The sequence below is a fragment of the Astyanax mexicanus genome, chromosome 2, assembly GCF_023375975.1.
Source record: "Astyanax mexicanus isolate ESR-SI-001 chromosome 2, AstMex3_surface, whole genome shotgun sequence".
NCBI lineage: Eukaryota > Metazoa > Chordata > Actinopteri > Characiformes > Acestrorhamphidae > Astyanax > Astyanax mexicanus.
The window spans coordinates 36,768,092-36,790,165 of record NC_064409.1 but is presented as its reverse complement, the minus strand read 5'-3'; the positions used below and the strand labels follow the sequence as shown (position 1 = coordinate 36,790,165).

The window sequence follows — 22,074 nt, the reverse complement described above, 5'->3', positions numbered from 1 at the left end:
TTCAAAGATCCAGCGCCATGTGGCTAGTTGGCGTTGCTTATAAGCTGTTGAAAGCAGGTGTTGATAATTAGCCAATTAACCCTCGGCGCTGGCCTGGCGCGCTCTCCGATGCCCTGGAGGACGCCTCGATCGGGCACCAGCCCTTACAGGACCCCCCCTCCGAGGGGCGGCACCCGACGGCCCTAAACCCGCCGCACGGTCTCGCCGAAAAGCCCTGACCAGTTCCGGGTCCAAGATGTGGCGAGCTGGTACCCAGGATCGCTCCTCCGGCCCGTACCCCTCCCAGTCCACCAGATACTGGAGACCACCACCCTTCGGGAGTCCAGGAGCCGGCGGACGGTGTAGGCGGGGCCACCACCAATGGTACGGGGACCCGGGGGAGCAGCCGGACCCAAGGAACAGAGGTAGGGCTTAAGGCGGGACACGTGAAAGGTCGGATGGATCCTTTTAAGGGCAGGTGGCAGGGCAAGCTGGTACGCAACCGGATTGATCCAACGGAGGATCTTAAAGGGTCCCAGGTAGCGTGGGGCCAGTTTGCGTGAGGTACCACGCAACGGGATGTCTTTGGCCAACAACCAGATGCGTTGACCGACGCGATAAGAGGGGGCGAGTCGCCGCCTCCTGTCTGCGTGGTGCTTCTGGGCCACCCTGGCAGACAAGAGGGCAGCCCGGGCCTTCCTCCAGGCTCGACGGCAACGGCGGACTGTTTGGTCGGCCGAGGAGACTCCCGTGACCGTCTCCTGTCCCGGGAAAGCAGGCGGAGCATACCCAAACTGGCACTCAAAGGGAGACATCCCCAGAGATGAGTGCCAGAGAGTGTTATGGGCATACTCCGCCCACTTCAGCTGCTCAGACCAGGTGGACGGAGCCGAAGAGACCAGGCAGCGGAGGGTCCGTTCTAGGTCCTGGTTGACCCTCTCTGTCTGGCCATTGGACTTGGGGTGAAACCTGGAGGATAAGTTGACTTCTGCCCCCAGCAAACGGCAGAAGGCACCCCAGAACCGACTGGTGAAGTGTGCTCCACGGATACGGACCACCTGGTCGAGCACTACCTCGGCTGTCCCCTGTGCGCTAGGGAGCTTGGGCAAGGCTACAAAGCGTGCAGCCTTGGAAAACCTGTCCACTATGACTAATATCATGGTGTTGCCCCGAGATGGGGGCAGTCCCGTGATAAAGTCTAGGGACAGGTGGGACCAGGGACGCAAGGGGACTGCCAGAGGGTGCAGCAGACCCGTGGGTTTGGTTCTGGGGTCCTTGTTTTGCACGCATGTTGCACAGGCGGTCACGTGTTTGCGCACGTCCTGTTCCATGCGGGGCCACCAGAACTGACGCCGCAAAAGTTCGAGCGTACGTGTGAACCCTGGGTTTCTGTGGACCAGCTGAACCGCCCCGACGTCTTCCTCGTCAGAGCGGTTAGCGGGGCAGCCACAGTGCTAAAATTCCTCACAAACCTTCGGAAGAAGTTAGCAAAGCCCAGGAAGCGCTGGACCAGGCGCACAGATGTGGGCTGGGGCCAGTTCTCAACTGCCTTGACCTTGGTGGGGTCCATGCGCAGAGTGTTATGGGACACAACAAAGCCCAGAAACGAGATGGTCTGCGCATGGAACTTGGACTTCTCCAGTTTGACGTAGAGGTGGTTCTCCAGAAGTAGTTGGAGAACCCGTCGGACATGGGTAACGTGTTCGTCCTCCGAGCGACTGTATATCAGAATATTGTCCAAGTAGACGAACACGTACCGGTCCAACGCCTCCCGGAGCACCTCGTTGATATACCCCTGGAAGACAGAGGGGGCGTTCATCAACCCGAACGGCATCACCAGGGTATTCATAGTGCCCGGACGGGGTGATGAACGCCGTCTTCCATTCGTCACCCGCCCTTATTCTAACCAGGTTGTAGGCACTGCGCAGGTCCAGTTTGGTAAATATGGTGGCCTGCTGCAGTGCCTCAAAGGCAGATGACATCAGGGGTAGGGGGTAACGGTTTTTTACCGTGATTTTGTTGAGACCCCTGTAATCTATGCAGGGCCTCAACCCGCCATCCTTCTTGCCAACAAAAAAGAACCCGGCGCCAGCTGGGGAGGAAGAAGGTCAGATAAATCCCAAGGCAAGGGCCTCCTGGATGTACTCCTCCATCGCCTGGCGCTCAGGGCCTGAAAGAGAGAACAACCTTCCCCTGGGGGGACTATTTCCTGGGAGAAGGTCAATAGCCATGTTGCAGGGGCGATGGGGGGCAGGATTTGGGCCTTCTGCTTACTAAAGACCTCCCGGAGGTCTAGGTAATCAGAGGGTACCCGGGAAGGGTCAGGGCCCCTGGAATCAGGGTCCGCACCCTTGGAAGCCCTGGGAGGTTGGAGGCAGGACGATCGACAGGCTGACCCCCATGCTACCACCGAACGGGACAGCCAGTCAACATGGGGGTTATGTCTCTGGAGCCAAGGAAAGCCCAAGATCAGCTGCAAATCGGGAGCACTGATAACATACAGTGTGATCTGCTCAGAGTGTGACCCGACTCGCAGCATGACAGGGCGTGTTTGGTGAGTTACCTCCCCTGGCTCCAGGGAGCGCCCGTCGATCGCCGCTATTCGTAAGGGCTTCCCTAGGGGTACTAGCGGCAAGGCGAGCCTTCTGGCCAAGGTGGCATCTAGAAAGTTGCCTGCTGCTCCTGAATCAAGGAAGGCGGGGAGGCGGACCTCAGAACGCCCACATCCCAGTGTGGCATTGAGGAACACTCCCGTAGTGCGAGGGGACCCTGGCCGGTCTGTCAGGGGGCCCTCTTCCCCTAACGGATGTTGGGGTTTAACGCCAGCTCGGGACAGGGAAGGCGAGTGTGCCCCAACTGCATGGGCTGGACCCCGTGGTCAGGTGGGCCCTCGGTGGCCCCTGATGGCCCACTACCCGAGAATTGGCCACGAGGCCCCCGGGGGGTGGTACCCGAGCCCCGCACCTTGCGCCTCTCCCTCAAGCGGTTGTCCAGCCTCTGGGTGAGCTCAATGAGGTCGTCAAGGGATGCTGGAGTATCACGATGAGCAAGCTCATCCTTGAGTTCCTCATTGAGCCCATGGTGGAACGCGCTTGCCAGAGCGCTGGGGTTCCACCCGCTTTCAGCAGAGAGCGTGCAAAACTCTATGACGTACTCTGACACCGACCTCCTACCCTGTCGTAGGTTTAGGAGGCGGGTCCCCGCCTCCTCTCCTCGGACTGGAAGGTTGAACCAGGGCGAACCAGGGTTGCCCAGGGCGAGCTTAACCTGCTCGAGATCCGACTGCTCTGCTGGATCCATGGTTGGGCTGGATCTTTCTGTAATGGGGGGGAGAGCAGTAGCTCTCCAGCCCAGAAGGTAGTAGGACCCAAGTGCAGAGCAGAAGATCTCAAAGCAGGTAAACCCAAGAAAAAAGGAAAAATAGCAATAATAAATGATTGAATATATAAATAGGATATTTAATTCTATATATACATATATATCTATATATATATATATATATATATATATATATATATATATATATCTATATATATATATATATATATATATATTAATAGGATATTTAATAATTATATATATATCTATAAATAAATATATAATTCTTATTATTCAACCCCACCCCACGTGGGGATCGAACCCGGGCTGTCGCGGTCACGGCCCAACGCTCTAACCGCTGCACCAGCGAGCGGATTGGGACGCGGCCGCTTTAATTACCCTTTAGAACAGCCTCCGAAAGGGGCGGAGCAACCAAAACGGGCGGAGAATAAAACGTGCAGAAAACAAAACAAACCCGAAAACGGGCGGACAAACACAAAATGGCGCCGAGCGCGAGTGAGGGAGAAACAGAGGATCGCCTGGGAAGCGAGGCTGCCCCTTATTTTTGGGGAGGTAAAAGGAAAAACTTCCCAACTAAAACAAAAGGTAGGACTCTTGGTGCTTGTGGGTGAACTGCGGTTTCACCGGGGGGGGAGGAAGGGGGAACCGCGGGGAGCCAAACAAAGAGAGTCAGCGCGCTACCGCTGCTACACACACACAGACACACACAGGCTTGAGGGGAGGGGAGCACACTGCTCTAGCCTCACCAGACTCGAAAGAGAGAAAAGGAAAATTAAAGAGGAGACGAGGAAACAGCGGTGCTGCTCGCCTCGCTCACAGAAAGGTTGGTAGCGGCTCTTGCCGTAGATAGTAAGAGAAAAGAGCCGAGGCTCGCTCGAAAAACGGGCATAGATTCTCTCTCACGAGCTTCAAAGATCCAGCGCCGAGTGGCTAGTTGGCGTTGCTTATAAGCTGTTGAAAGCAGGTGTTGATAATTAGCCAATTAACCCTCGCCGCTGGCCTGGCGCGCCCTCCGATGCCCTGGAGGACGCCTCGATCGGGCACCAGCCCTTACACTGGATACATTAAATTGCATGTGTATGTGGGTTAAAGTATATGTTTGTGTGTGTGTGTGTGTGTATAAATGTATTTGCAGCAATGAATTAGGATAACTAATCAGCTCTTCATAGCCTGATGCAGTCCCCCCAAGTGGATGGTAGTTTCCGGTTGAGAGTATGCTGTGCGTGATTTAATGAATTGGTATGGATTTAAAGTTACAGGGGACATATTATACCTGTTTTCACACAAGTGTAATATAGAACAGGTCTATAGGCTATACAAAACATGTTCATGAAGTCACCCTCACATGTTTAAGGGCTCTGTCACTTTTATGCAAATAAGCTGTTGCCAGGTTTAGCACAAGTTAGTGTAAGTGTCAGTCCTGACATTGTCAGTCTGCCTGCCATGAACTCATTGAGTGTGAGTCATTGCACACACTAATGACTCCAGTCCCCCAAGTGGACAGTAGTTTCCGGTTTAGAGTATGGTAAATGATTATACTATGACTTTACAGAGTCTTTGGGTTTCTGGAAAGGTACTTTATAAGTTTAACTTCATTAATTCATGTAGGTTTTCAATCCAGAAAGCAAAAGCACACCCTGTATAACTAACAACTTGTTTATAGGCTAAGAACACCGATCCTTTGTGGATAAGATTGGTGATCCCTGGTCCATATGGCTGAAAAAAATGTTTTTCACATGACTGCAGTAGCTGCCAGTGAAGAGTAAGAAGCTGGAAGAAATGATAAGGATTTCAGAGTGTCAGACATGAGCAGAAGTGATGCAATTATGACTGACTGTGCCAGTCACATCATTACTCACAACAAGTTGCAGACACTTCCAGCCATATGGCAATGCTTCTGAATGAAGTGCAGCGCACCACTGTGCAGAATTTCCTTTACCACCAGCCATGAATCATACATACAGCATGATTATTTCAGAGAGACAGAAAGAGAAAGAGAGAGAGAGAGAGACTGGGCAGGTGGAGAAATGTTGGTATGACACAGTAGTAAAGAAGCATACTTATACATATAGAGATAAAGGTAAAGATGAAGATGAAGACAAAGCAGAAGACAGAGAGAGAGAGAGAAAAAAACATGTACTCTGTCTCTCTGTCTCTCGCTCTCCTGTGATGCAACCATTGGGATGAGGTCTCAGATTTGTCAATGGAAAGTAGGCGGATATCCCACGCCTTGCACTTTATGAATTCTCTGTCTCCTAGCAACCATGAGAACCCTTCTAAATCTGAGTGCATCTGTGTGTGTGTGTGTGTGTGTGTATGTGTCCGAACCCCGCAGTGATGAAATTAGGTATTAGTTTTGGGCTGCAGAACTATGTTTTGCTCCGTGAGGAACCCCGTCCCGAATGAATTGCTCACACCCCCTGCTACCCGCCCCTCCACGCCACCAGGAGGTGCCTCAGGCCCTTCGTTACTGTGGCAGCAGAGGGATCCTCACATGGCGCAGGTGGGCGGATCGGCGTGTGACTCCGGTACGTTTCCTGCAGCATAATTACACTTCCTGTCTGAGGGACGGAATCCCTCCTCCGCAACCTCTGCTACGATGCACGTGGGCCAGAGGAGCTCTCGTACACGTGACTCTCACTTCTACAGCAGCTCAAACTCACGCAGCTGACACCTCTGCCGAGATTCCTCATGCAGATAAAGCTGCTGATTTCGGTGATGCATATATATATATAGCTGCTGAATGCAGGAGTAGCATTCACAACCCCCCTCCTCTCTCTCTTTAGCTGTTACTGAATGAGTAGTAAATGAGTATGCTAAGTAGTATATACATCTTTTTTGATATGTCTCTTTCTCACGTTTTGGCATAACATGAATTTGTCATTTGTTTTTCACATTGTGTCAAAATTTTATGATAAACAGACCAATACGTCTTTACATTGGTATGCATTAAAAGGTAAAGGGGACATTATATTCCTTTTTATACCTTTTTAGACACGTTAGAATAGGTCTATATTGGCTATACAAAACATGCTCATTAAGTCACCCTCACATTTTTGGCAGTTTCAGCCCTTTTTAAAACTAACCGTTTAAGGGCTCCGTCACTTTTATGCTAATACTGTAAGCTGTTGCCATGTTTACCACAAGTTAGTGTTAGTGTCTAAAGTTCTAAAGTTGTCAGGCTGCCTGCCATGAACTCTATTGCACACACTAAAGACTCCAACTCCCAGCATGCACTAACACCAGACCTCCCAGACTCTGCTGATTACGTGACACTATAGCGTTCTAACTCACCACTCTTCTGATTACACACACCTGGTCTTGTTAGTATAAATAACCCCCCCTCCCCATTTCTGTTCCTCATTGCCTGGTATTGAATCTAGTTACTAGCTCTTCTACCTTGCATTTCATTCGTTTATCGCTCTTTTGTTTCCGACCCATTTTTGTTTTTTTTGATTACGCTTTTGCCTAGCCCTTGTGATTTATTTTGATCGTTGCTGACTCTCCCTGGTACATTGTTTACCATTGCTGCCAATTTGTTCATAACCATGCCTGTCTCCAACTTTCCTTGTAAGTTTGTTACGTGTGTCTGTCGTGTGTCTGGCCAGCGTGACAGATATCTTGCGCTAAATGACAAAACACAAACAAGCTGGTTCATGTTTAACTGCAATAGAAGTTCTCAACCAATGCAAAAAGTGAGTTGTGCATAATATGTGCCCTTTAAGAAGGTTGTTTCATCACCTGTAAAGTTTAGGATTTGGAGATACAAACTATTGTGTTTATGACAAACAGACCAATAGAAATGCTCCAAAATGACAAATATAATACCTTTTTATGTTGCTATCAATTTTCTTCTCCTGTAAAGTTGCTGTCATGTTTTTGTGTTGCAACGATGCAATGCATAATCACTATCAAATCAAAGCCTTCATAAAAATGGCATATTTACAAAAGAAAGTTTTGTAAAATGTAAAAATATTTATTTCCAAGCTAAAACTGTAAAAGAGTGCAGATTCAGGGAGCATGAGTTCATCATTTTTACACATGGAATGTTCACCACAGAGTCCAGACCTTAACCCCATTGTGAATCTTATAAAATGAATAAAATAAAAATAAAGTAAAAGAATAAAATGAATGCAACACTGGAATCAAATGCTGCAATCAAAGCTAAATGAGGCCTAACGAAATTTTAAAGTGTGTGACCTTTTTATTAAACCAGGCATCGTATCTTTAAAATGCAAAGGAAACTGACTAATCTTCTCATCGAATCTAAACATCCGTACAATGCCCATCATTTTTTGGACCAACAATCAATATTAATATTGTTTTTAATTAAACATTCCCATAAAGCTATTCACTGCTGGTGCTGAAGAGCACAGACATTGAATAAGTGAGGAGAGTGCACAGCAGACGAGTCAATTATGGAGAAATGTTTAGTCCATATTTCTTAATCTCTCTCTCTCTCTCTCTCTCTCTCTCTTTCTTTTTCTCTGTGTATCTGCCTCTCTCTTTTTTTACACACCCACACACACACATAACAGGCTCTGCCCTTTTCTTCTCCACAGAGATACATAATCAACACAATTATCTGAGATTGATTGGTGAACAGCTAAGTAGCTAGACATCATTATCAGATCAAATCAATCAATGCTGAATCTAAACCAGTTGCCTCCCTCCATTTATTCTACTATAAATCGATCCATCCCTCCATATGCTCCTCACATGCCCTCCAGATAAGCAGCCTACTGCTCTGCTGCAGGTTCTAGACGACCTGGTCTCTGCAGTGATTCTGAAATAACAGAAACTTCCAGATCCTGTAGGAGACAGGACTTTGCTGCTTACCTTCGTCAAGTTCCCATAGCAACACCATGCAGATAAGAAGAGGCCACTAAAACACAAGCAGCTAGCACCACCACTTTACCCAACTGTAAACTACAAGCAGATTATCTCATACTGAAACAACCAGCACCAAATAAAATGAAATACTCACTGGTGGCAAGGCATAGTTGTGTGTGTGTGTGTGTGTGTTCTCCTAGAACATCTTCAGTACACAGAGTACTGCATGTGCTGTAATACACTGACCTTTGCAGAAGTTTCAGCATGCACAGCTCTTCCCTCACACTGAAGCATGAATGCAAATGATTCAAATTCCATGTCTAGATATTTGCGGCATTCTATTCACACAGTGACAGATGTTGTGTTCTGCAGTTTAAAGTTTTTGAACATGCAGAACTGAATGTATCAAAAGCATTCATACCTCTTAAACTTGTCTACATTTTTTCACCTTACAACCACAAAACTAAAAAAAATATTTGATTTAGATTTTAAGTGATAGACCAACACAAAGTATTGCATGAGTGTGAAGTGGAACGAAAATAATACATGTTTTTCAAATGTTTGTATCAAATAAAAAACTTTAAAAAGTGTGTGACGTGTAGTATTCAGCAGTGGTGTGCATTAGGGCTGCAGCTATCAATTATTTTAGTAGTCGAGTACTCTACTGAAAAATCGATTTGATTAATAGAGTAATCAGATAAACATATTTTTGATTTGTTAAAGAGTAATTAAAATACACACAAAAAACAGGACATTTCACTTAATAATGAATGACTAATTGATTTCCTTTTTTAGATCATTTATATATTTTTTTAATTCACAACATACATTTCCAAACTGCAAACACAAATAGAAATAAATAAAGGACTAATAATAATTTAATAATTAGTACTTTAATAAATTAAGTTAAATAATTTTCAACAAGGATTTCTTGTAAGTATCAAAACTATGGGAAATTAATTAATAAAAAAAGCATAAACATTTGCATTATGTTGTGCAGCTTAGCTTCTGAACAGCAGAGATGTTGCCAGTTCGTCTGACCAAACCGGTGACATGTATTTGTTTATAAACTCCTCAGCACTGTGTTCACTTACATAAAGCCTGTATTAAGTCCAGAATTGTCTGTTTTGTCTGTCTGTTAACTAACCACACATTAGCCAGTGTTTCTAATAATCAGCGCTGTTGTTATGTTATTAAGGGACATTAATGTTAATCTCATTAATTTGTTATAAGTCATATTAACCTTCTCTCGGCTCCACCGCTAACGTGTCCTCGGCTGAGATGCAGCATTAAAACGTGCTGTTGTGGGAGGCAAGAGCAAATACACGCTGTCCAGCCTAAAAAGCTACGTTATTATTGCCATTTTTCCTCGTTGTCGCTCTTTCCCCGCACAGCTTCAAAATATCCTCTTCTCAACTAAAACTTCCGCTCCCACCTGCTCCTTCTTCCTGCGTGCGGGTGACATAACGCTAAGCTCGTTGTCACATTAAAAGTGCGAATTACCGCACGCTGAGTTTTTAAATTAAATAAACGATTACTCGAGGCACAGAAAATTACTCTATCAATTTTTTTAAATCGAGTAACTCGAATTACTCGAGTAATTGTTTCACCCCTACTGTGCAGTAAGGCCTGTCTAACCCTTCAGAGAAGGGGTGACAATAGGTGCATGTAAATCATTACATAATATTTAATCAGGAAATATATATTATAGTTATTGTAAATTGTAAGCACATATTTTTTTTTATTAACTAAAATAAAACAGCAACTAATTCAAAGCATCAGTCTGCGTTTTTCAGTTGTTACTGGACTCTTATCTGACTGACAGCGGTACTAACCAATCAAAACTTTTTAAAATGGCTTCTGCCCCCATGTGTCTGCGTGACCCTTCTGCTGAGACTATTAGCAACGTCGCAGGAAAATCTAACCAATCAGATTCATGATTTTCACTACAGGGGCGGGGCCATGGCTGTCTAACACCTTCTACACGTTCTGATCAAGATGCTAAACTTTTAGTTAGTTGTAAAATAGAGAGCATGCTGGATTAGTTTGATAGATACAGTAGCTAAATATCATGGAATTGCGAGTGCAAATAAGATAGATATGGTGTCACATCATATTAAATAGCCTTTTTAAAGGCTGTGCTTCAATGTGAAACTAGAGTAATTCACAATAACAAGCCGCCTGACTGGTGAGTTTTTGTGTGTGCTTAATGTTTTGGCTGTTCTGGCATACAAATGGGTGATCTTTGTTGAACGGCTGTACTTGTAGGAAAAATTAAGCATTGATTGTTGTGGTCTATTGTATACTTTTGTCGTTTGTAGCTGTGTTTGTGGGCTGTTAATGTGCATTAAGTCAAGACAGACAATGTGTAGTTATTGTAATATTTATCTATGTGTGGGTCGGCGTGTTGCAGAAGGGGTACCCACTATATTAACTGCACGCCACTGGTATTCAGCCCCCTTTAATCTCAGGTCATGGACTTTCACCCAAACTGACAGATCAAGCACTGGTCAGAGAAGCAGCAGTCAAGAGTCACTCTGGATGCAGTAAGCACTGTAAAGCATAACTAACGAGATACCCATACTTTACGAGAAACTGTCACATCTCCATTATAATTTATGTTATGTAAGTTAAGTTATGATAATACTACAATTCAATGCTCTTGAAATTCTTAAGTACATCTGCTCACAGTGTTTTTTCTTGGTGCAATCTTACATCATTTTTTTACACAGTTTTAGTGTTCCTGTTTGAGACAAAAAAAATTGAGAAAATATAGAAAGAAAAACATCTTTAAATATATATATATATATATTTAGTTGTTTAGATGAGACAAGGACTGAGTGTACTCAAAGAGACATGTCCAAGATGACTCCAATTTTGTGTGCTTGTTTGTGTGTGTGTGAAACACCAGACAGATAGGGGTGACGCTTGCCGAATAAAAGGTAAAGACTGGTTTATTTACAGAGCCAGAAACAGGACAACACAACCAGATAACAGATTGAACAGAACTCACAGTATAAACAGAAGACGTAGTACAGGAAACAGTCCAAGATCCGAAGCCAGAGAGACAGTCCGATAATACAACAAATCCGATAAGGGCAAAGACAAAAGGCAAAATCCGTAATACAGGAAAAATGGTCATAACAAAAGGGCAGTCAGAAAAGGGTTTGGAAAAACGCTCAGTACGCAACATGAGTCGGCAATACCTCGCAAGGAACCTATGCTAACAGAACCCTATATATACAAAACATAGAATTACTATGAACCGGAACAACTTAGAACACAGGTGAGTCTGAACGAGGGAGCGTGATGCGATTGGGTGAAGGTGAGCGGCTGACAGTGGCGTCATCACCAGTGGGTTCATGGGAAATGGAGTTCGGGAGTGTGAAAGGAGAGACTGGAGACGTAACAGTGTGTGTGTGCGTGTGTGTTATAGTTGTTTGCACCCATAAGAAAAAAATTGCATATGAATACAAAACATGTTACTTAACTTAATAAAAAACATGTTTTGTTCACTGCCCGTGTCATTCCTTACATAATTTACTACATGATTTACATAATTAACTATGCAATAAATAATGCAAATATGTGCTTACATATGAGCAATTATATAATGTTAACCAAACATACAGTAGCTAATCAACAACAATAACTGCATATTCTTAAAGGTTGGTGATGCAATGTGTGTGGTGTTCAATTCGCAATTCGAGTCCTGCTCCGGCAAATATTAGATTTTCGCAGCGTGCATTATGGGTAGAGATTAAAGGATGCATCAATTATCTATGCTGTGCTGTGGTGAGGGGAGGTACTGGCAAGAGAGACAGTCTAAACTGTCAATGTTAAATCAAGTTAGTTTTCATCAAAGCGTCCTTATAGACCATATATAATCGGATTCCTTTTGCATGCAAAATAAGCCGAGCTCTGCACTTAGTGCACGTAATGCTGAAAGAGCGCGCATGTAGGAGAAACACGGCTGCGCAGGCGGTGTTACGCCACCTGCCTACTTAGACTCCTCTCTGTAAACTTGTCTAGTCATTGCTCTGGGTTTACAACAGGGTTGAGACATACGTTATCATGTATAATAAAATTTATTTTTTGTCTAAATAGTTATAATTGCAGTATTCTGTCTTGGAATTAGTCTGTTTTGTATTTGCTTTGCTGTTTACTGTGGGTCAAAGTGACCCATTTTAAAGTTTCTTCTGCTTGCCTTTAATTACTGTAATAAACATATAATAAGAAAATAGTTAATCTCACATATATTCAACCCCCCCTTCAAAAACATAAACTAAAACAAAATTGCAATGTTATGTTTTTAAATGTTATGTAAAACTATTGTGTTTTATATGTTGGTCTTTCAAAAGTAAAAAAAAAAGTGAAACATTAAAAGCTAAACATGTATTTTTATTTTTTTTTTTGAAAAACGAGTGAATTATACTTACTTAACCATTACCTGTTAAAGGTAAGGAACAATATTGCACTAAATATTGATAGAATAATTAGAAATGGAGCACACTGCTTGTTAGTTGTTTTTTTTTTGTTTTTTTGTTTTCAGACATCTTTTGGACATTTAAACATGACCCGGGTCAAATTAACCCACGAACATCATTGCTGTTCCTGACAGATGAACATAAAAGGAGGGGTTTTTTGTATAGTTGTTCACCTTTGAAGTTTATATGTATGCAGCAATATAATATCAAATAATATTTTAGATATATTATTGTGGTGGATGTGTTTTGTTACATTACATTATTTTTATGAGTGGAATAATTGGCTAAGCCTAATTAAGAGGTGGGGTTCATATTATTAATAGGAACGAAAAGTGGAACAAATATTGAGATTGTGATATATCATTTTTTTGGGGATATATCATTATCGGTAGGTGGTGTCAAATATCAACATTTTTATTGAAACATAGGTGCTGTAAACTCCTTAAGACTAACACTTCACAAGGTGGCGTTAATTAAATGAATTGGATGTCCAACTTTGTGAAACTTACACCAATAAACCTTTAATTCCTGGTATTTGCTTATTTAGTAGTATTAGATGATTGTCTTGTAATATATCAACTACTGTGAATCACAGTATCATAATACCATCATTATAGTGGGCAGTAGGAGTGTGATAGGGTGATAATATAATATAGTAAGATGCACTGTGATATGCACCTCTAATAAGAACAGCTTTTTCTATTTTTTTTTCCAACTGGTGGATTCACGTTTGTTATTGATGTATGATATTCGTCTGTCTATTTTTTACGTAATACTGACCAAGTACTTATCATAAAGCTGTGGTTGACTTGCAGTAGGTCCTTGCTGAGTTTCCACTGGTCAGTTTTGCACAAAGCATAGATAAGAAAAATATATTTTGACAAAGCAGTAAATGAAAAAAAAATCTTAATGAACAATATTTAATGTATAGAATTATATAACAATATTCAAGGAAGTGGAAACAACCCACTTTACAATCACTTCATTTGTCAAATATTTCACAGGGATGTTTGATTTTCAATGTAAGTTATAAAAATAGAAAAAAGTATGTACCCGTCATTTCCGTAGCAGACGATTTTTATTTTTAATTCATTTTTAATTTTTTATCTTCTTTTTTAATTAAAAAAAATCAATGTTTTCTAATTTATTAATAATTTTTGGTTCTATTTTCTGGGTGTAAATATGATTGCTTGTGTGTGTGTGCGTGCGTGTGTGTGTGTGTGTGTTCCGATGTCTGTGTACCTGAGAGAAGCCCAGGTTTCTGCAGCCATTGCAGGGCGTGAGCGCCTCCCACAGGCCTGACGGACCACACACCTTCTCCTCCTCCTCCATGGCTGGGGCTAACGGGGGAGAGGGTCGCTGTGGCAGGAAAAGAGAAATAATAATACACTGTTACCTCCCGTCCGGGGCAGCTCAAACACTACTATACTGCAGACCTGTCTTAATTACTACACAATCAGCTCATCACAACTAATAGAATATATAGTTATTAAAACACATAAGGGGTCTTAAGGGCAGCATTAGCATTTTCACATTTTATAGCACCTTACTTGAATATATCTAAACATATCTATACACATCTATGAACATTGTGTCTGTAAGACACAATTAAGACAATTTAATCTATTTACAAGGCATAATAAACATGACAATAAATATTTAAAAAATGCATAACACTAATAGCCATGTTTATTATTCATTATGAATGGTGATCATAATGTATCAAAAGCTGCGTTTGTATAAGATGTTATAGCTTGCCTTAGAGCATTATAATCTGTCAACTCATAACCACTCATATATTATACTGCTTCAAGACACTGAGAAAACTGTTCCCCAGGTTAACAGCTGTGCTGAACTTAGAGAACAAGAGATAATTACTTGAATTTCTTGCTTCTTAATGTGTTTGAGAGCATAAGAGAATCAGTTGTGTTGTAAAGAGGAAGTAATGCACTAATCCATATTATGGCAAGAACTACTCAACTAAGAACTGAAGTTCTGTCAATGCGAAAAAGGTCAATTTAAGAATTTTTAAAAGTATTCTCAAGTGCAGTCAAAAATACTATTGAAAACTTTATGATGAAATTGGCTCTCATCAGAACCGTCCCAGGAAAGGAAGACCAACAGTTACCTCTGTTGCACAGGATAAGTTTATCAAAGTTACCAGCCTCAGAAACCGCAACTTAACAGTATCCTAGATAAGAGCATCTAAATGCTTCACAGAGTATTATGGTTTGTTTAACACTTAAGTTACTAAATGATTCCTTATGTGTTCCTTCATAGTCTGGATGACTTACGTAGTTTTCAATCTGGATCGGTCAGTGCAAGATGGTTAGGATTAACAGTTTTAGTCAGTCGGGTTCGCGTCCTCGCGCTTCTTAATATAATCACAAGCCTTGAGACTCGTCAACAACCAATAGGAGAGCTATGGGAAGAGGCAAGACTATATTTCACGTGACTGGTCACGTACAAACGATTTAAAAAAGAACACATTTTGCAGTTAATAGGTCTGATTGGTTCTTACTTTAATGTACAGTATTTTAAACACAGGTAGCACTTTAAAGTCATGTTTAAAGTTCTTTTACTTTGCACTTTTTGTCTTACTGTCCAGTTTTATTTTTAATACAAACAAGTTTAATTAATACACATTTTGCATTAATTAATTTATTTATTTTTATTTATTTATTTTATTGCATTAATTCTATATAAAACAAAGGCAAATGTACAGCAGTAAAACTGTAATTCTTTGCTATACAAGGTTGTAGCAAAAAAGGGGAGTACTGAAGCTTATAGTAAGAGCTGAACACAAAATATATTCTATTAAAAAACATCAAGAACAAACAGTTCGGCATAAAAAATAAACCGTTGATGGGACAAAAGTTGTGAGTCTCTGATAAATCACAGTATTTACATACACTTTATTTTTAAATTAATATGTAATATGTATTTTATGTAAACTCCACCAGAAGCATGATGGGAAATAATCTCAGAAAGAATCTAGTATTCTTGCAGTTTTGCACAATCTTAGTCTGTGAGTAAAAAGTCTGTGACTGGTCTTTAGATGTGAGAGGGGGGTCAGACTTTAGTCTGTTATAATTCTTTTCAGAGTCTTTTCAAAGTCGTGTAGTGTATGGACAGCATTAGTTTAAAAATAACGAACAAAGTTTGAATGTAAAGATGTGTCCAAACTATTGATTGTACTATACAGTATTATTTTTTATATTAAATCAATGCAAAATAGAGCAGTAAGTGTTCTCAACCTATCCTCAGCTCTCTCTCTCTCTCTCTCTCTCTCTCTCTCACACACACATTCTCAACCTTCACAACTGTTTTAGGTAAATGTCAGACTCAAGCCACCAGTCACCTCAAAGTAAACTTGACTAGGTGTGACAGATGTGATTAAAATTGATCCTGTTGGTGCATGTGTTTGCGCCCTGCGTGTGTGTGTGTGTGTGTGAGTGAGTGTGTGTGCATTGATATAACTCTGAAGACTCATTTCTGACCTGACACAAATACTTTGTACACACATTTGTACACAACATGTGTGCGGGTGTCCCAGTTATCGATCAGGCCAGCAATGAGGAAAGCTAAGCTCTTGTGAGTTCCTGCAGACATGATGATGAATGATCCCGCTAGCTATCACCTCCCCACTGACGACCAATCAGAATCCAGTGTTCCACCACACAACGCGGCAACACACCGCCACGCTGCCAAGCGATGAGCGAGACATATAAGATAAGATAAGATAAGATAAGATAAGATAAGACTTTATTGATCCCCCAAAGGGGAAATTGACTTGTTCTCTGTATCTCTGGCAGAGCTGAAATATAAGCGCAATATAGAGCGAATCATCAGCTCTGAAGCATCTATTCATACTGCAGTGTGGGATCCTTTATAAAGAGAGCCTGTATTCCTGCCGAATGACGTCAGTGACGAAATCTGGCACAACAGGAAAGGAACTGTTTTGCGCTATAAATAAGAATTCCATGATTACATAAAGTGAGGGATACCCAGCACAGACTCTCTCTCTCGCGCTTGGGGGAAGTCTGCTCTCTACTGGCCGCATGCTGATACTCTGATATGCTGTAACAGAGCAGTATACAGGTATACAAGGAATCAACAGAGCACACTTTTCTTATATAAAGGTTTTATCAGTTTTATCAGCTTTCACAATCGTGTGACAGGCAGGCAGGAAGTAGTAACAAGTAAACACTTCCTCTGCTCAGCAGACAGTAATGTCCTGTGAGGCTCTCTCAGTTGAAGGGGGTCTGGGAGCTTCTCACAACTTTAGTTGCACTTCTGCAACGACTCAAACCACCTAAAGACCTAGACGCTTCTGTTCTGAGGTGTTACCTGTTACTAACAGACACTCATCCCTTTTTAAAGGGCTTGTATCATATAAGACATGAAATACACATTACTGTCTGAAAATGCTTCCTTTTTATCATTTTGTCAGAACTGTTAATAAATCAGATTGTGACATTTATCAACAAAAAAAGAAACTTGAACTATGATCCCCAATTATGGTTTCCAAACAAGCTGCAAAACAACATGCCCATATACAGTGCCCTCCATAATTATTGGCACCCCTGGTTAAGATGTGTTCTTTAGCTTCTCATAAATTGAGTTTTGTTCAAAATAATATAGGACCACGATGGAAAAAAAGAGTAATATACAACCTTTAACTCAAGTGAATTTATTCAGTAGGAAAAAAATCCCACATTAAGAAATAATTATTTAACATCAAATCATGTGTGCCACAATTATTAGCACCCCTGATGTTATTACTTTGTACAACCCCCTTTTGCCAACAAAACAGCACCTAATCTTCTCCTGTAATGTTTCACAAGATGGGAGAATACAGAAAGAGGGATCTTTGACCATTCCTCTTTGCACATTCTCTCTAAATCATCCAACGACCTGGGTCCTCTCCTCTGCACTCTCCTCTTCAGCTCACCCCACAGGTTTTCAATGGGGTTGAGGTCTGGGGACTGAGATGGCCATGGGAGGAGCTTGATTCTGTGTGCGGTGAACCATTTCTGTGTAGATTTGGCCACATGTTTAGGGTCATTATCTTGCTGAAAGACCCAGTGACGCCCCATCTTCAGCTTTCGGGCAGAAGCCACCAGATTTTGTTTTAAAATGTCCTGGTATTTTAGAGCATTCATGATGCCATGCACCCTAACAAGGTTCCCAGGGCCTTTAGAAGAGAGACAGGCCCACAGCATCACTGATCCCCCGCCGTATTTCACAGTGGGCATGAGGTGCTTTTCTGCATACTCAGCTCTTGTGTTACGCCAGACCCACTTAGAGCATTTGTTGCCAAAAAGCTCTATCTTTGTGTCATCTGACCAAAGCACACGGTCCCAGTTGAAGTCATAGTACCGCTTAGCAAACTCCAAATGTTTGCGTTTATGATTGTGAGTGAGAAATGGTTTCTTCCGTGCATGCCTCCCAAACAGCTTGTTGGCATGTAGATAGCGCCTGATGGTTGTTTTGGAGACTTTGTGACCCCAAGAAGCTACCATTTGTTGCAATTCTGTAACAGTGAGCTTTGGAGAACTTTCTATTTCTCTTATCATCCTCCTCACTGTGCGTGGTGGCAAAATAAACTTGCGTCCTCGTCCAGGCTTGTTTACCACTGTTCCAGTTGTTTTAAACTTCTTAATAATTCCTCTGACAGTAGATATGGACAGGTGTAGGCGAGTAGCGCTTTTCTTGTAGCCATTGCCTGACTTGTGAAGGTCAACACACATCTGCCTCACTTGAATGGTATGTTCCTTTGTCTTTCCCATGTTGAAGATAAATGGCCTCTGTGTCACGTCATATTTATACCCCAGGGAAACAGGAAGTTGTGAATTACTAATTAAATGTTCCTACATACTCTGATCAACTTCGTAAACTACTGTAGAAGTGATAGAAATACTTTTATTAAATTTATTTCCTAAGAATTGTTAGGGGTGCCAATAATTGTGGAACAGGTGATTTTATGAAGAATAATTATTTCTTAGTCAGGGATTTTATTTCCCCCTTAAAATTTACTTGAGTTAAAGGTTGGACTTTACTTTTTTCCCATCGTGGTCCTATATTATTTTGAACAAAACTCAATTTATGAGAAGCTAAAGAACACATCTTAACCAGGGGTGCCAATAATTATGGAGGGCACTGTAGGTTGACTGTGTCAGTCAATATATAATATACGATTTTTGTTTTTGTTTGTTTCTCCACTGTTGAGGAAATTAACTCACACACTGTAATATACTTGAAGAAAAAATGATAAACCAGTGCTGGGAGATGTGCCATATCATATCATGCACAATAAAAAAAAACCTGACACAATAAATATCCTCCATATTGTGATATTCCTGAATGCAGTCTCTTTTGTACTTTTTTGTGATTTTTTTGTATGTAATTACTAATAATTATAGTTTTGTGGTAGATTTGTGTTGTTATATTTCTTTATTTTTCTTTTTTTTATTATTTTGCTACACTATTATTCTTATTCTTATTTTTATTCTTATTAATATTTATACAAAATTAGAATATTGATAAGTTACTGTATATAAAATAGGCAAATGTTTGTAGTTTTTTGTAGATTCAGTGTCTACTGAATGTATGAATGTATAGTCTTGATTTTTCTTTTTTCAAAATATTATTTTTTTAAATATATCTTTTTTTTCATATTGGAACATGAAAGAATATTGTTAAATAACCTGAATAATAAATAAAAATACCTGGAACATTTGGAATATTATTTTAATTTTATGAGAAAATCATGTTTATGTACTGTGGGAGTTTATAAAAAAACAATACGTTTAGATTACAGTTAGGTTAAAGTTAAGTATAAGAGTAGATTAGTTAATTATCTAAATGACCTTGTACATTTTTGCAGTTTTTGCTTGGTTACCGTTACATATCTTTGGTTTGACAAGTCAGCTATCAGTTTGATTCTCAGTTTTCACATGAGCTGAATAACTCTTGCAGCCTAAAGAGTGTAACAGTATGAGTTCTGCACTGTAAGTCTGGATAAGTTGAACTGACTTAAACTACCTGAGGAAATCTGGTTAGCCTTAATATTTTTAAGTAATGTTTACTGACAACTTTACTTAATTACACTAAATACTGTTAGTTATTATGCTTACATTGCAAGTCAATTTAATTGATTTTTATTTTAATTTTTGTCATGTCAATTGCTTTGCATAATAATTCTACTTTGAATGCTGTGGTCAAGTAAATCAAATAGATTAGCATTTAGTATTTTCTTTGATTTCATTAAGATAGATAGATACACAGACAGACAGACAGACAGACAGACCTTTTCAAAGAAAAGGCTATAGAGAGAACAGTATAGTATACAGCCAACACACAGTAACTGCAGCTCAGAAAATGATGCTTGTTCTTACAGCCTAAGCCAATGGCAACAGACTAAAAGACTATTACAAGTTAATTCAACTCAGAAATCTCAGTTTAAATGTATATGTGCCCACAAATATTCATCTGATTGATAATAGTTGAGAAATCTTTGGAAATATGCAAATGTACATAAAAACATTTAAAATTTGTTTGAGTTCAAGCATATTGTGGATTTACAGAGTGATGATTTCAGGCTAACTTAAGAATACAAACAACAAAGCAAAGAAAAAATGTAGACTTTTTTTTTTTTACAAAGAGGTAAAATGAATAGAGAAGAAAGATTAAAGTACAAATAAATAAAAATGATCAAAAAATAATGATGAATTAACAGTTTTAGTACATAAAACAATTCAAACACGCCCTCACGCTCACCAGGGGAAGCACTACACTGCTGTGAGAGAAGTGTGTATGAGGAACTCTGAGTGTTGTTGCTGCACCTACCTTGTTTCCGCGAGTGAGGGTGCTGTTCCTCTCCTCGTCGGAGAGGCGGCCGCTGCAGAAGCTCTCCACAGACTGCGAGTGAGAGGAGATGGTCTGGCACAGCTCCTCAAAGGAGTAATCTCTGTCCCGGCACATCTTGATTTCGTTCAGTAATTTGGACAGTTCTCCCGTCACTGCGTCGTCTGCAGAGCGGGGAGGAGAGGCTGGGTTAGAGGATCATTCCAAACCATTAGCAAATCCTAATTTGAAGCCAAATTAACGACAGTTCGGGACGTGACAGATAAAAAGCTGACAACCTCCACTTGTAAATGAATGCTCAGTATCTGTGTGTGTGTGTGTGTGTGAGTGAGTGTGTGTGTGTGTGAGTGAGTGTCTGCATGCTTACACTTACGAGTCCTAGTGAGTTATTCAAAGAGCTTTGATCTCAAGCCTCTCCATCTCATTCATCCTCATCTCATTTCTCCCTCCTCCTTCTCCCTCTGTTCATTCTTATTCCCTCTTTTTTCATCTCTCTTTCCATTAATCCCTTTAACTGAAAGGGTCTGTATGTGAGCCAGTTCTGGATTTCCATAACAGTATAATGTATATAATAATATAATATGCCCATATTAGTTTTATAATGCACAGTCCAGTCAGATTATTATGATCACCTTTTTGTTACTACATTCCATTTTTCCATTGTTTTCTAAACAGCTCCCCTGGTGAAAAAAAAGTATACTTAATTGTACTTAAAACATATTAAGAAATGTCTAAGTATGCTGTAAATATACTAACAGATTTATGTACTTACTTAAAATATATTAAAAGTAAATTAATATGTAGGCTTTCATCAAAAATTTGAAAGTAAATTTTGATCATACTTCTTAAAATGTACAATATTGTGTATTTTTAAATAAATAGACTACTATGAAGTTCACTTTTAGTTTAATGTAATTCAGTATACTTCTAAAATACTTCTTTCCAAAATATACTTTTGTACATTTTTAGCAAAGTGTGTTAAAAACAGCTGTTACAGTAGTTTATTTAAAGTACAATGTATCATGTAACTTTTTAGAAAGTAAATTAAATTACTACATTGGTAAAATGTTTAAACTAATATATATTTAGGTATTACATTAATATAACAGTTAAAATGTATTTCAATACCCTGTAATTATCATTAGGAAAATATAAATATTTGTAAATAACCCATTTAAACGTCAAATATAAAATGTAGCATATCAATATGTAAAATGTTAAAATTGTAGTACAGTATATTAAAAAAGTATACTAGAAGTGTGCTGCTTACAAAAGACAGGAACAATAGGCATATTTGTACTCTAATTTAAATATATTTAACATCAATTCTTAAAGAAATAATGAAACACCCCATGTAGAATCCCCATGGGGGATTTTTTTTTAACACTAAAATATTTAACTCAGTCAAATAACTCCAACACTGAACACCATTTAAATCTGAATTGAAATATGAGTTTAAAATTACACTTTCAAATTAACTTTGACATTTTAACTCTCCAGTTTTTGCTGTGTGAATCAACTCCATGAGAGTTCAGTCACGCTCCTCAACACCTGGGAATAAACTCTG

The 22,074-nt window shown here is 40.5% G+C and overlaps 1 protein-coding gene across 8 annotated transcripts in view; it reads right to left on the bottom strand.

Annotated features, from left to right (window-relative positions):
• Positions 1–22,074, bottom strand: part of anks1b (ankyrin repeat and sterile alpha motif domain containing 1B) — a 441,679-nt gene that overhangs the window by 264,857 nt on the left and 154,748 nt on the right. For all 8 annotated transcript variants that reach the window (XM_049474291.1, XM_049474289.1, XM_049474290.1 and 5 more), the window contains 2 exons: positions 20,490–20,671; positions 13,881–13,997 (listed from right to left, as the gene is read on the bottom strand). In XM_049474291.1, the coding sequence (XP_049330248.1) occupies positions 13,881–13,997; positions 20,490–20,671 (299 nt within the window). The remainder of the gene's footprint in view (positions 1–13,880; positions 13,998–20,489; positions 20,672–22,074) is intronic.